This window comes from Schistocerca nitens, chromosome 11 (assembly GCF_023898315.1).
Source record: "Schistocerca nitens isolate TAMUIC-IGC-003100 chromosome 11, iqSchNite1.1, whole genome shotgun sequence".
Lineage (NCBI taxonomy): Eukaryota > Metazoa > Arthropoda > Insecta > Orthoptera > Acrididae > Schistocerca > Schistocerca nitens.
The window spans coordinates 88,979,417-88,992,306 of NC_064624.1; the positions used below are offsets into that span (position 1 = coordinate 88,979,417).

At 38.0% G+C, this 12,890-nt stretch overlaps 1 protein-coding gene across 3 annotated transcripts in view; it reads right to left on the reverse strand.

The window, feature by feature from the left end:
- The window catches only part of LOC126212896 (uncharacterized), a 93,815-nt gene that overhangs the window by 22,796 nt on the left and 58,129 nt on the right, over positions 1 to 12,890 (reverse strand). For all 3 annotated transcript variants that reach the window (XR_007540960.1, XR_007540959.1, XM_049940416.1), the window contains one exon: positions 3,008 to 3,162. Coding sequence is in view for 1 of the 3 variants with exons in the window: in XM_049940416.1 (XP_049796373.1) it covers positions 3,149 to 3,162 (14 nt within the window). In the remaining 2 variants the exon portion in view is untranslated. The remainder of the gene's footprint in view (positions 1 to 3,007; positions 3,163 to 12,890) is intronic.

The following is a 12,890-nucleotide window of genomic DNA, read 5'->3' on the forward strand; positions in this document are numbered from 1 at the left end:
TATCTAAATTTGCACAGTCACCACATTTTTTAATTTTTTATTTTTTGTTTGTAGCCATAAATATCCTGATTAAGCTAATCAGATGTAAATGTCAAACTGGGAAGAGGACACAAAACGGCCACACACAATAATAATAAAAAGAAAGATTCCAAAGGAGTTCCTGACAGCTAAATGTAAAAGTCATTTGTTTTTGGATATATTACATCCAAAAGCTTAAGAAGGCTGTTAGTTTAGTATCTTCAAGGCATAATGCTGCTCCACTGAGCATCACAATAAACAGCCTGAGGTAGTAGAGTAATGTGATACTACCTAAGAAGAAATTGATGCACCACTGGATGTGAAGTGCACAATTTACTCCACACAGCAGGTGCTCCAGAAGATGGACTCTCACTGTTCTGTGCCCTCATGAATATTTCTCTGGTAAATACATTAGTGGTATATTCTACACTGACAGAAAATTGAATAATCACATTTTTGCTTAAAGTTCCTTAAATGGCAATTGATGAGACCTTATCTGAAAAGACAGCTATCAATCCCACTTTCCACAGGAGGTAGGACTACAAATTACCAAAATTCTGAAATGTGAAACTTGTAAACCTGGAGTTGATCTAGCAAAACAAGTAAGGTCTGACATGTGTCCCAGATCATACGAGAAAACAAAAGGTTACTGTCTTAGCTATAGCACACAAATATGCAGTGACTAAGAAGTGGCTGTGATGACTATGTACATTTGTTTAACTCCTGGATTTAGTAATTTACATCATTTCATTGCTGTGGTTCTTACTGTTATCCATTAATATCAGAATGTCAACAACTACTTTGTTACTTTAAAATCTTCAATATGTTAGCTGTGGCCGACACTTATAAATGTCAACATAAACCACTAACCCTGTGCTTGTAAGTGTCAGCTGCATTTAATGTGCAAAACAAGAAAATTTTTGCAATTTATTTGAAAGTCCTGATTAAGCTTCCATTTTCATGCATGTTTATTTTTAAATATTAAAACTGATGAGAGTTTCATTTCTAGGCCCCTAATTTTCAAATCTGGATGGTATCATCCTTGCACTGCAACTAAAAGTGCACCACGCACGACAGGTTCAATGTAATCTCTCCTGTCCACAAATTTGCACCTCACACATGTTGTTATCACAGGAAACTGCACCAAATATGTCAATATAATACTACAGTTAATTTTCCAAGCAAAACCAATTCATGCCCATCCAAGTGTATCTCATCTGTGCACTGCATCTTTCCCTTAACTTTAGTGTGCTTTACAATAAAATTCATACAGCAAGTTTTCTGAGTAAATTACCCATTCCATACCTACAGCTAATGCTTGTGTAACCCAGTGTGCCTTTCAGATGTGTTTACTTGTGTGTCAATACAAATATCAGGTTTGGTTGTAAAGTATGTCTTGAAATACATACCCCACATCAATTTTTAAGTACTTAGTCTCAGTTGCAAAATATGTTATGCACTATCAGTGCCATTTCACTGCAAAAATTTTAAATCGTGCTGGGGATATACGGATAACAAAGTTTCCGCATTTCTCAGAAATTTAATTTTAGTTGCTTCAGCCAATGAGAACTAGGGAACAAAGTCTAACACTGCCCTGTTTTGTGTGCAGTGGTCTCAAGGTAATAACCAGATAGCAGCATTTTTACACTTTATTCTTACTGAGCAAAAATACTTACTTGTATCTGATATTCCTTACCATTTCCAGGCGATTTTTGGGTCTGCAGTATTTTTATTTCAATTTCTACAAAGCCAAACGATTAAATGAGTAGAAAGTTGTTTACGAATTCAGTTTTAATACATATTTAGCATAAGATATTAACTGTCTAAAGGATAATTGCTCAAACAGTAATTAGCATTCTAGCTGTATCTTTTTAGCCAAGACTATTATAGATGCATATACTTTACTCTCAAGGTTCCTAAGTGCCCCCTTAACACATTGACTACCATGCTGCTGCCACCAGCGACAACAGCACAGCACGCTTAATGCTGTATACCTTACCTGGTGGTGAAACATCTGTCATTAACCATATCAGTAAACTTGTTAAATATAGAAAAACCACACCCAAGAAAGGCAGCAAGATAAACTCTCAGAGAATACTATAATCTAAAAATGTAAAATTACAACTAAATAAGCAATTTCCAATTATGTGTACCAAGCAAATTATGCTTTGAGTCAGTGATTTCTTTTGCCACAATTGATTAAGAAACATGCAAACTGAAGGACTAGTGAATAATCATACTTTACCTGTGAAAAGCAGCAAAGCCATTAGAGACAGCTATGTGCATAGTCCAATTTATGTTGAAATTATCAACTTGGTATTTCAATTAAATTTTGTGAACTATAGGCAACACGATAAAGGAATCAAACGAAAAAAACACAAAATTAATTTCTTTATTAACAATGCTCGGATTTCCACATCACCATAGAGGTTCCAAGCTTGATGCGTTACTCATTTTTTTTACATGGCGAGTTTCCCCAGTAGGCCTATAAACCATGAGAAACACAAATAGCTACTTCTTGCTGTCTTCCCTTCTTTGGACTTTCACTTCAGAAACTCTGAAACATCCATTACAAAAATAGGTAACACCACTCACAAATCTGGATTCTGTCACTGCAATTCATAGCAATTTTACTGTAAAAATACTGACTATGGTCACTGATGTCATTTTGAACATTCAGAAATTTTCAAGTGTGAAGGAACATGTTACTGAAACAAAATATTAGAGCGATACTGAAGTTAGAATACAGTTACTACACAAATTCTGACCAACAAAAGTTACGAAGATTGCAACTTAAATACCGAAGCCATTTCTTATGAGAATATGCTGTTACCACAAATAATCCTCATAGTTGTACTGAAAGAAACTTTACAGGGTAACACAGTGCATCACAATACTATAGGCACAAAGAAGGAAATTCTGTAGATTTACCAGACACTTTTTTTTTCTTTTCTTGCACATCATAAAATTATTATACGAAGTTACTTACCATCCATTGTCTGGAATATAAACTTTCCTTTCTCCTCTGCAAGCATGTGCTTTTGCAGCATGTGTTCTCAAATTTGCCAAGACGTTGAAAAAAAATTGCAGTCATCCTGCAGGCACTTCACAGTAACTTCCATATTTGGTTCTATATGCACACACCTGGAAAATGAAGGATACAAAGGTTTCCATAATTGAAATGCTTTATCGCACATGCAACACAAAATCTGGCATTGTACATACACCCACACGGCATCACAAAGAATGGCTTGGCTCAAAGAATATCTGGGGTTCAAAAACTACCAGCGATACTGGCTAGCGTGAGAGATGACCTCATGTCATGATATAACGTCATGATTTCTGAGGGCCTGTGAGCTGCTTCTGCAAAGGATGGCTAGGTCCAAAGAAATCCGTGGTTTGAAAACTGCCAGCGATATTGACTAGCGGGAGAGATGACGTCATGATCCCTGGATTACAAAAGTGTCAGATTCCAGCCATCTGCTTTGACCCATGACATCATCAATATGGCAGAAATGGCTATTCTAAGCATCTCCAATATGGCACCTGTGATGTTACTACAGACACATGGAAACAAACATGAAAATATGTATAAATAAGACAATAACATCTCCATCCAAAACTTCCATCAAATTAATGAGACAACTGCGGGAAATTCTGGGTTTTAGGGAGAGGTCAAGCTAAATATAAGAGTTTTTTTTTAGAAAACCAAACAAACAAACAAACACACACGGGAGGGCACCATGAAACACAACAAGACAACATCTACAAACACAACCAACACATAAACACCGTGGCGTAATGACATCACCCATGACAACACCCATACATCAATGCAGACAGGTGGAATCGGACGCTTCTGTTGACCCCATGATTCCTCAGGGCTTGCGAGCCGCTTGTCATTACACCTTCTACAGCCACAAGGCATTATACATAGCTATTTCAACTGGCACCGATGTCTCATTGGTTGGCCGTAAGAGCCAGTTAGTTGTAGCTACCGGTATGTAGATCTTTGAACGCTTCGTTATTATGATTTTCCCAGGAGCTATCTTGGTGTGTGTGTGTATGTGTTGTGCTTTTCTTAATTTCTCGCCGTACGTTACACCATGGCTGATGTTGCACAGACTGGTGGTGTAGCAGGCTTGTGTGACGTATGTGGGTGAAGCATCGCAAGAATATACAAGTAGAGCCTAGGAAAGAAATATTACATATTTATGATAAGCTGGTGACAGATGTAAACAAACACATGAAGAGACACAGTTCTGCTTCTGCAAAGGTAGGAGAAATGTTGGTTACCTCTCAGTCACCATTTAAATGCTACGTGAACCTTAATGCAATAATGTAACACAACTGCCGTAACCAGATGGCTGGTTTATAGTCAAGTGTGCTATATTAGCAAAAATGTTATGGAGATATCACCAGTGTGAACGTCTGTCGTAGCCTCTCTGCATTGCAGACTGAGCAGAAACGTTCACGTATCACAAAAAGCCCACAAATGGGTCCAAGCTAAGGCTGTAAAAGAAAGGGTTGAGAGGGTTAATTACTAGGCAAGTCATGGGAGGCAAATGCCAGAACTGCTGTAAAACTCTTTGACAGTTAACAGGTAACTAGTACCCTTAAGCAAAGTAAAGTGTCACTTGTGGTGTAGGTCCTCTGGATAGATCGTTTACGAAGAGTTGGAGGTGCGGCCTTTCCCCTGAATTTTTAAAGTAGTTTCATGAAGCACAAATAACTTATTTTAGATATTTAAGTAATGCAGGCCCTAGTTTCTCACTGCACCTTCACTGTGTTGTTCCACATCCCTGAAGACTCTGCTTCATAATTGGCAGCATTAAACATGATGGATGAATAAGTGCATTAATTCTGTTTACACGTTCCTTTTCCATCACAGTATGATATTAAGATATTAAGCAAAAACCCATTTTCTTTGTTATTTAGATGACATGTACTGAGTGCAATACGTTTTGATGCTCTCAGAGGCAAGAACTTATATACCACTTGGAGAGTGTTCACAACAAAAAATGGAGTTCAAAGAAATGACATTTAATTCTGTGGAAGGTGACTAAACTAAAGTGTACTGTATTGTATGTACATATTTGCCAGATAACTAATGTTGTACATTGTTTGTATGTGTAGGTCTTTCCAATGAGTTAATGATATGGTGCAGTAATCGTTATCAGGAGAAAGAAAACTGGCATTCTACGGATCGGAGCATGGAATGTCAGATCCCTTAATCGGGCAGGTAGGTTAGAAAATTTAAAAAGAGAAATGGATAGGTTAAAGTTAGATATAGTGGGAATTAGTGAAGTTCAGTGGCAGGAGGAACAAGACTTCTGGTCAGGTGAATACAGGGTTATAAATACAAAATCAAACAGGGGTAATGCAGGAGTAGGTTTAATAATGAATAAAAAAATAGGCGTGCGGGTAAGCTACTACAAACAGCATAGTGAACATATTACAGTGGCCAAGATAGACACGAAGCCCATGCCTACTACAGTAGTACAAGTTTATATGCCAACTAGCTCTGCAGATGATGAAGAAATTGAAGAAATGTATGATGAGATAAAAGAAATTATCCAGGTAGTGAAGGGAGACGAAAATTTAGTAGTCATGGGTGACTGGAATTTGACAGTAGGAAAAGGGAGAGAAGGAAACATAGTAGGTGAATATGGATTGGGGCTAAGAAATGAAAGAGGAAGCCGTCTGGTAGAATTTTGTGCAGAGCATAACTTAATCATAGCTAACACTTGGTTCAAGAATCATAAAAGAAGGTTGCATACATGGAAGAATCCTGGAGATACTAAAAGGTATCAGATAGATTATATAATGGTAAGACAGAGATTTGGGAACCAGGTTTTAAATTGTAAGACATTTCCAGGGGCAGATGTGGACTCTGACCACAATCTATTGGTTATGAACTGTAGATTAAAACTGAAGAAATTGCAAAAAGGTGGAAATTTAAGGAGATGGGACTTGGATAAACTGACTAAACCAGAGGTTGTACAGAGTTTCAGGGACAGCATAAGGGAACAAGTGACAGGAATGGGGGAAAGAAATACAGTAGAAGACAAATGGGTAGCTTTGAGAGATGAAGTAGTGAAGGCAGCAGCGGATCAAGTAGGTAAAACGATGAGGGTTAGTAGAAACCGTTGGGTAACAGAAGAAATATTGAACTTAATTGATGAAAGGAAAAAATACAAAAATGCAGTAAATGAAGCAGGCAAAAAGGAATACAAACGTCTCAAAAATGAGATCGACAGGAAGTGCAAAATGGCTAAGCAGGGATGGCTAGAGGACAAATGTAAGGATGTAGAGGCTTATCTCACTAGGGGTAAGATAGATAATGCCTACGGGAAAATTAAAGAGACCTCTGGAGAAAAGAGAACCACTTGTATGAATATCAAGAGCTCAGATGGAAACCCAGTTCTAAGCAAAGAAAGGAAAGCAGAAAGGTGGAAGGAGTATATAGAGGGTCTATACAAGGGCGATGTACTTGAGGACAATATTATGGAAATGGAAGAGGATGTAGATGAAGATGAAATGGGAGATACGATACTGCGTGAAGAGTTTGACAGAGCACTGAAAGACCTGAGTCGAAACAAGGCCCCGGGAATAGACAACATTCCATTAGAACTACTGACGGCCTTGGGAGAGCCAGTCCTGAAAAAAACTCTACCGTCTGATGAGCAAGATGTACGAGACAGGCGAAATACCCTCAGACTTCAAGAAGAATATAATAATTCTAATCCCAAAGAAAGCAGGTGTTGACAGATGTGAAAATTACCAAACGATCAGTTTAATAAGCCACAGCTGCAAAATACTAACGCGAATTATTTACAGACGAATGGAAAAACTGGTAGAAGCCGACCTCGGGGAACATCAGTTTGGATTCTATAGAAATGTTGGAACACGTGAGGCAATACTGACCTTACGACTTATCTTAGAAGAAAGATTAAAGAAAGGCAAACCTACGTTTCTAGCATTTGTAGACTTAGAGAAAGCTTTTGACAATGTTGACTGGAATACTCTCTTTCAAATTCTAAAGGTGGAAGGGGTAAAATACAGGGAGCGACAGGCTATTCACAATTTGAACAGAAACCAGATGGCAATTGTAAGAGTCGGGGGGTATGAAAGGGAAGCAGTGCTTGGGAAGGGAGTGAGACAGGGTTGTAGCCTCTCCCTGATGTTATTCAATCTGTATATTGAGCAAGCAGTAAAGGAAACGAAAGAAAAATTTGGAGTAGGTATTAAAATCCAGGGAAAAGAAATAAAAACTTTGAGGTTCGCCGATGACATTGTAATTCTCTCAGAGACAGCAAAGGACTTGGAAGAGCAGTTGAACAGAATGGACAGTGTCTTGAAAGGAGGATATAAGATGAACATCAACAAAAGTAAAACGAGGATAATGGAATGTAGTCGAATTAAGTCGGGTGATGCTGAGGGAATTAGATTAGGAAATGAGTCACTTAAAGTAGTAAAGGAGTTTTGCTATTTGGGGAGCAAAATAACTGATGATGGTCAAAGTAGAGAGGATATAAAATGTAGACTGGCAATGGCAAGGAAAGCGTTTCTGAAGAAGAGAAATTTGTTAACATCGAGTATAGATTTAAGTGTGGGGAAGTCGTTTCTGAGAGTATTTGTATGGAGTGAAACATGGACAATAAATAGTTTGGACAAGAAGAGAACAGAAGCTTTCGAAATGTGGTGCTACAGAAGAATGTTGAAGATTAGATGGGTAGATCATGTAACTAATGAGGAGGTATTGAATAGAATTGGGGAGAAGAGAAGTTTGTGGCACAACTTGACTAGAAGAAGGGATCAGTTGGTAAGACATGTCCTGAGGCATCAAGGGATCACAAATTTAGCATTGGAGGGCAGCGTGGAGGGTAAAAATCGTAGAGGGAGACCAAGAGATGAATACACTAAGCAGATTCAGAAGGAAGTAGGTTGCAGTAGGTACTGGGAGATGAAGGAGCTTGCACAGGATAGATTAGCATGGAGAGCTGCATCAAACCAGTCTCAGGACTGAAGACCACAACAACAACAACAACAACAACAACAACAGTAAACATTAAAGTTTATGTTGAGTATTATTAATCTAAATACAGATAAGAAAGTATTTAGGGTAATCCATGACTGACAATATATTTTCAGGATATAACTTTAAACAACTCTACAGTGTCAGATAGACTTATTAAATTGTTAATCTGGATTTGCCCCAGCATGCTACATGTTTCTAAATTTCGTTGTGGTGACAGGCTGATCTGTGGTATAGCCCCAGGCTTAGGTTAGGTTGGAAGTATGGCATAAAGCATTCTGACATAGATTGTATTTACATACCACAACCATTTTCAGATTATACAACATATGAATGGGGCAGACTGTCTCCATTACCACAATTTCTCCAGCACCTTGCTTATAATAATTATTAGAGAGCGGGTAATACTTGCTCAGTGTTATCTTGTGTGTGTTGTTGTGGTCTTCAGTCCTGAGACTGGTTTGATGCAGCTCTCCATGCTACTCTATCCTGTGCAAGCTTCTTCATCTCCCAGTACCTACTGCAACCTATATCCTTCTGAATCAGTTTAGTGCATTCATCTCTTGGTCTCCCTCTACGATTTTTACCCTCCACGCTGCCCTCCAATACTAAATTGGTGATCCCTTGATGCCTCAGAACGTGTCCTACCAACCGATTCCATCTTCTAGTCAAGTTGTGCCACAAACTTCTCTTCTCCCCAATCCTATTCAATACCTCCTCATTAGTTACGTGATCTACCCATATAATCTTCAACATTCTTCTGTAGCATCACATTTTGAAAGCTTCTATTCTCTTCTTGTCCAAACTATTTATTGTCCATGTTTCACTCCATACAAATACTCTCAGAAACGACTTCCCCACACTTAAATCTATACTCGATGTTAACAAATTTCTCTTCTTCAGAAACGCTTTCCTTGCCATTGCCAGTCTACATTTTACATCCTCTCTACTTTGACCATCATCAGTTCTTTTGCTCCCCAAATAGCAAAACTCCTTTACTACTTTAAGTGACTCATTTCCTAATCTAATTCCCTCAGCATCACCCGACTTAATTCGACTACATTCCATTATCCTCGTTTTACTTTTGTTGATGTTCATCTTATAGCCCCCTTTCAAGACACTGTCCATTCTGTTCAACTGCTCTTCCAAGTCCTTTGCTGTCTCAGAGAATTACAATGTCATCGGCGAACCTCAAAGTTTTTATTTCTTCTCCCTGGATTTTAATACCTACTCCAAATTTTTCTTTTCTTTCCTTTACTGCTTGCTCAATATACAGATTGAATAACATCAGGGAGAGGCTACAACCCTGTCTCATTCCCTTCCCAACCACTGCTTCCCTTTCATGTCCCTCAACTCTTGTAACTGCCATTTGGTTTCTGTACAAATTGTAAATAGCCTGTCGCTCCCTGTATTTTACCCCTGCCACCTTTAGAATTTGAAAGAGAGTATTCCAGTCAACATTGTCAAAAGCGTTCTCTAAGTCTACAAATGCTAGAAACGTAGGTTTACCTTTCCTTAATCTTTCTTCTAAGATAAGTCTTAAGGTAAGTATTGCCTCATGTGTTCCAACATTTCTACGGAATCCAAACTGATCTTCCCCGAGGTCGACTTCTACCAGGTTTTCCATTCGTCTGTAAATAATTCGCGTTAGTATTTTGCAGCTGTGGCTTATTAAACTGATAGTTCAGTAATTTTCACATCTGTCAACACCTGCTTTCTTTGGGATTAGAATTATTATATTCTTCTTGAAGTCTGAGGGTATTTCGCCTGTCTCATACATCTTGCTCACCAGATGGTAGAGTTTTGTCAGGACTGGCTCTCCCAAGACTGTCAGTAGTTCTAATGGAATGTTTTCTACTCCCGGGGCCTTGTTTCGACTCAGGTCTTTCAGTGCTCTGTCAAACTCTTCACGCAGTATCGTATCTCCCATTTCATCGTCATCTACATCCTCTTCCATTTCCATAATATTGTCCTCAAGTACATCGCTCTTGTATAGACCCTCTATGTACTCCTTCCAACTTTCTGCTTTCCTTCCTTTGCTTAGAACTGGGTTTCCATCTGAGCTCTTGATATTCATGCAAGTGGTTCTCTTTTCTCCAGAGGTCTCTTTAATTTTCTGTAGGCAGTCTATCTATCTTAACCCTAGTGAGATAAGCCTCTACATCCTTACATTTGACCTCTAGCCATGCCTGCTTAGCCATTTTGCACTTCCTGTCCATCTCATTTTTGAGACGTTTGTATTCCTTTTTGCCTGCTTCATTTACTGCATTTTTGTATTTTCTCCTTTCATCAATTAAATTCAATATTTCTTCTGTTACCCAATGATTTCTACTAGCCCTCGTCTTTTTACCTACTAGATCCTCTCCTGCCTTCACTACTTCATCTCTCAAAGTTACCAATTCTTTTTCTAATGTAGTTCTTTCCCCCATTCCTGTCAATTGTTCCCTTATGCTCTCCCTGAAACACTGTACAATCTCTGGTTTAGTCAGTTTATCCAGGTCCCATCTCCTTAAATTCCCACTTTTTTGCAGTTTCAGTTTTAATCTACAGTTCATAACCAATAGATTGTGGTCAGAGTCCACATCTGCCCCTGGAAATGTCTTACAATTTAAAACCTGGTTCCTAAATCTCTGTCTTACCATTATATAACCTATCTGAAACTTGTCAGTATCTCCAGGCTTCTTCCATGTATACAACCTTCTTTTATGATTCTTGAACCACGTGTTAGCTATGATTAAGTTGTGTTCTGTGCAAAATTCTATCAGGCAGCTTCCTCTTTCATTTCTTAGCCCCAATTCATATTCACCTAGTACGTTATCTTATGTGTTTCAACTAAATTATTTCCTCAGAATAACACATAAATGCTGCACTTACGTTTGCGCTACTTATGCAGTGTAATTTTATTTTCGGAGTTCTTTCTGTGGAAGGAACAGATAGAAGCTGAAGTGAGGTTTCATTCTTAAGACCAAGGGAAAAACAGAAATGTGATTATCTCTGAAGATCTCGTAGAGTTAATTGCAAATGAAACAAATCACTGTTGGCCTCAGCAAGATAACAGTAACAAACAATTCAGAAGGAACTGGAGTAACCGAACTATGTTTTCTTGCCATATCATTTTGAATGACGTGGAACAAGAAATTATATTTAGTAGAGTACTGGAGTAAAGACAAACTTCTGCGAAGCAATATTTTTGGAGAAGTAATGACTAGAGACCACTATGTCAACCATGATGTCGGTTCTACCAATGATTGTTGTACAAAATACAGAACATCATCACTGATTTATTACAAAAAAAAAAAAAAAAAATAATTAGTCAGTCATTTCAGCCATTCCAAAAGCTGTGCATAGACGAAAGTTTACTTTTTTTTATAAAGGGTGGCTGTCTTTCAAACAATACATCCCGTCAAAAAGAAATAGATTTGGAATAAAATCTTTTTTTCTCTGTGACTGTGAGACAGGATTTGTACAAGATTTAATTGTTTACATGGGATCATCTGCCCTGGTGGATACCAAAAATAAGGATACTGGAAAGTCAGGAGCGATAGTTGAAGCACTTGTAAAGCCCTATTTAGGAAAGGGCCATACCGTTCACATAGATAATTGGTATTTCAGTGCAGCTTTATTTAGAAAGCTACACAATAATTGCACAAATGTGTGTGGGACCATAAGAAAGAGAAGGAAAGGAATGCCTAAAACTGGTGAACGATTAAAATGAGGACAGGCAACCTGTCAATCGTGCAAAAATTTAATATTCAAAAAGTGGATGGATAAAAAAAGAAGTCTATATGCTTTCTACCATGCACTCAGATGAATTCGATACAGTAAAAGTTATCCAAAAACCTGTATGCGTATTGGATTATAATAATTCAATGGGTGCAGTTGATAAAGCTGACGCGGTTATAAGCACTGTGGAATCAACACTCAAATCTCTGCAATGGCATCGCAAACATTTCTTTAACTTGCTGGACATTTGTGTGTGGAATGCCTATTGTCTTTATAAACACAAGAGGAAAGAACTGGTATCCATGGCAAAACTTCAATTGCAGTTAATTAGGGAGATACTGGAAGAGTATCATCGAAGCATAAAATATCAACACCGAACAGGCAATAATCATCCACTGAGCTTAACAGAAAGACACTTTTCTTCGGTTTACAAACCAGTAGGAAGAAACCAAAATAGAAGGTGTGTTGTTTGAAGTGCAAATGACAGAAAATGAGAATCTAAGTACAAGTGTAAAAATTGTAATGTGGGTTTGTGTGTTGAACCTTGTTTTCAAATTTATCATACTGAATTACATTATTAAGAATCTTTCAAATGATCCTAAATGGCTTTTCTTATAATACTTATAAAATCTCCAAATATATTGTTATGTAACACTTAAATACAGTAACCTGCACATCATCTTACTGACGTACAATGTGCACAATTCGCGGCACGCTGCACCGATCAGTGGCATCAGCTCAGCAAAGCAGACTGCTGTAACAAAAGTGTTAATCGAACAACATGTAACAACCCAAATTATGCTATTGTGAGTTAGCGCTTTCTTCCACCAGTCCCTTCAATTAGAAGTGATGCTGGCCCAGATGGAACCACACTCAGTTTTTCTTATAACATGGAAATTAATGAAGCTAAAAAAAAGATCTTTGTGGTGAGTAAGCAAAATATCACTGCTCAAAGCTCAGTGAGCAACTGTAAACCACCGAATCCTTCACCTACTGATGGAGTAAAATTACATCAAATGGAAGATCAAAGAAGAATATTGCAAGCCAAATCTATCACACAAAGACTGATTTTAACAAGAGAAGAAACTTTCTAATATTGTCCATTTTAAGC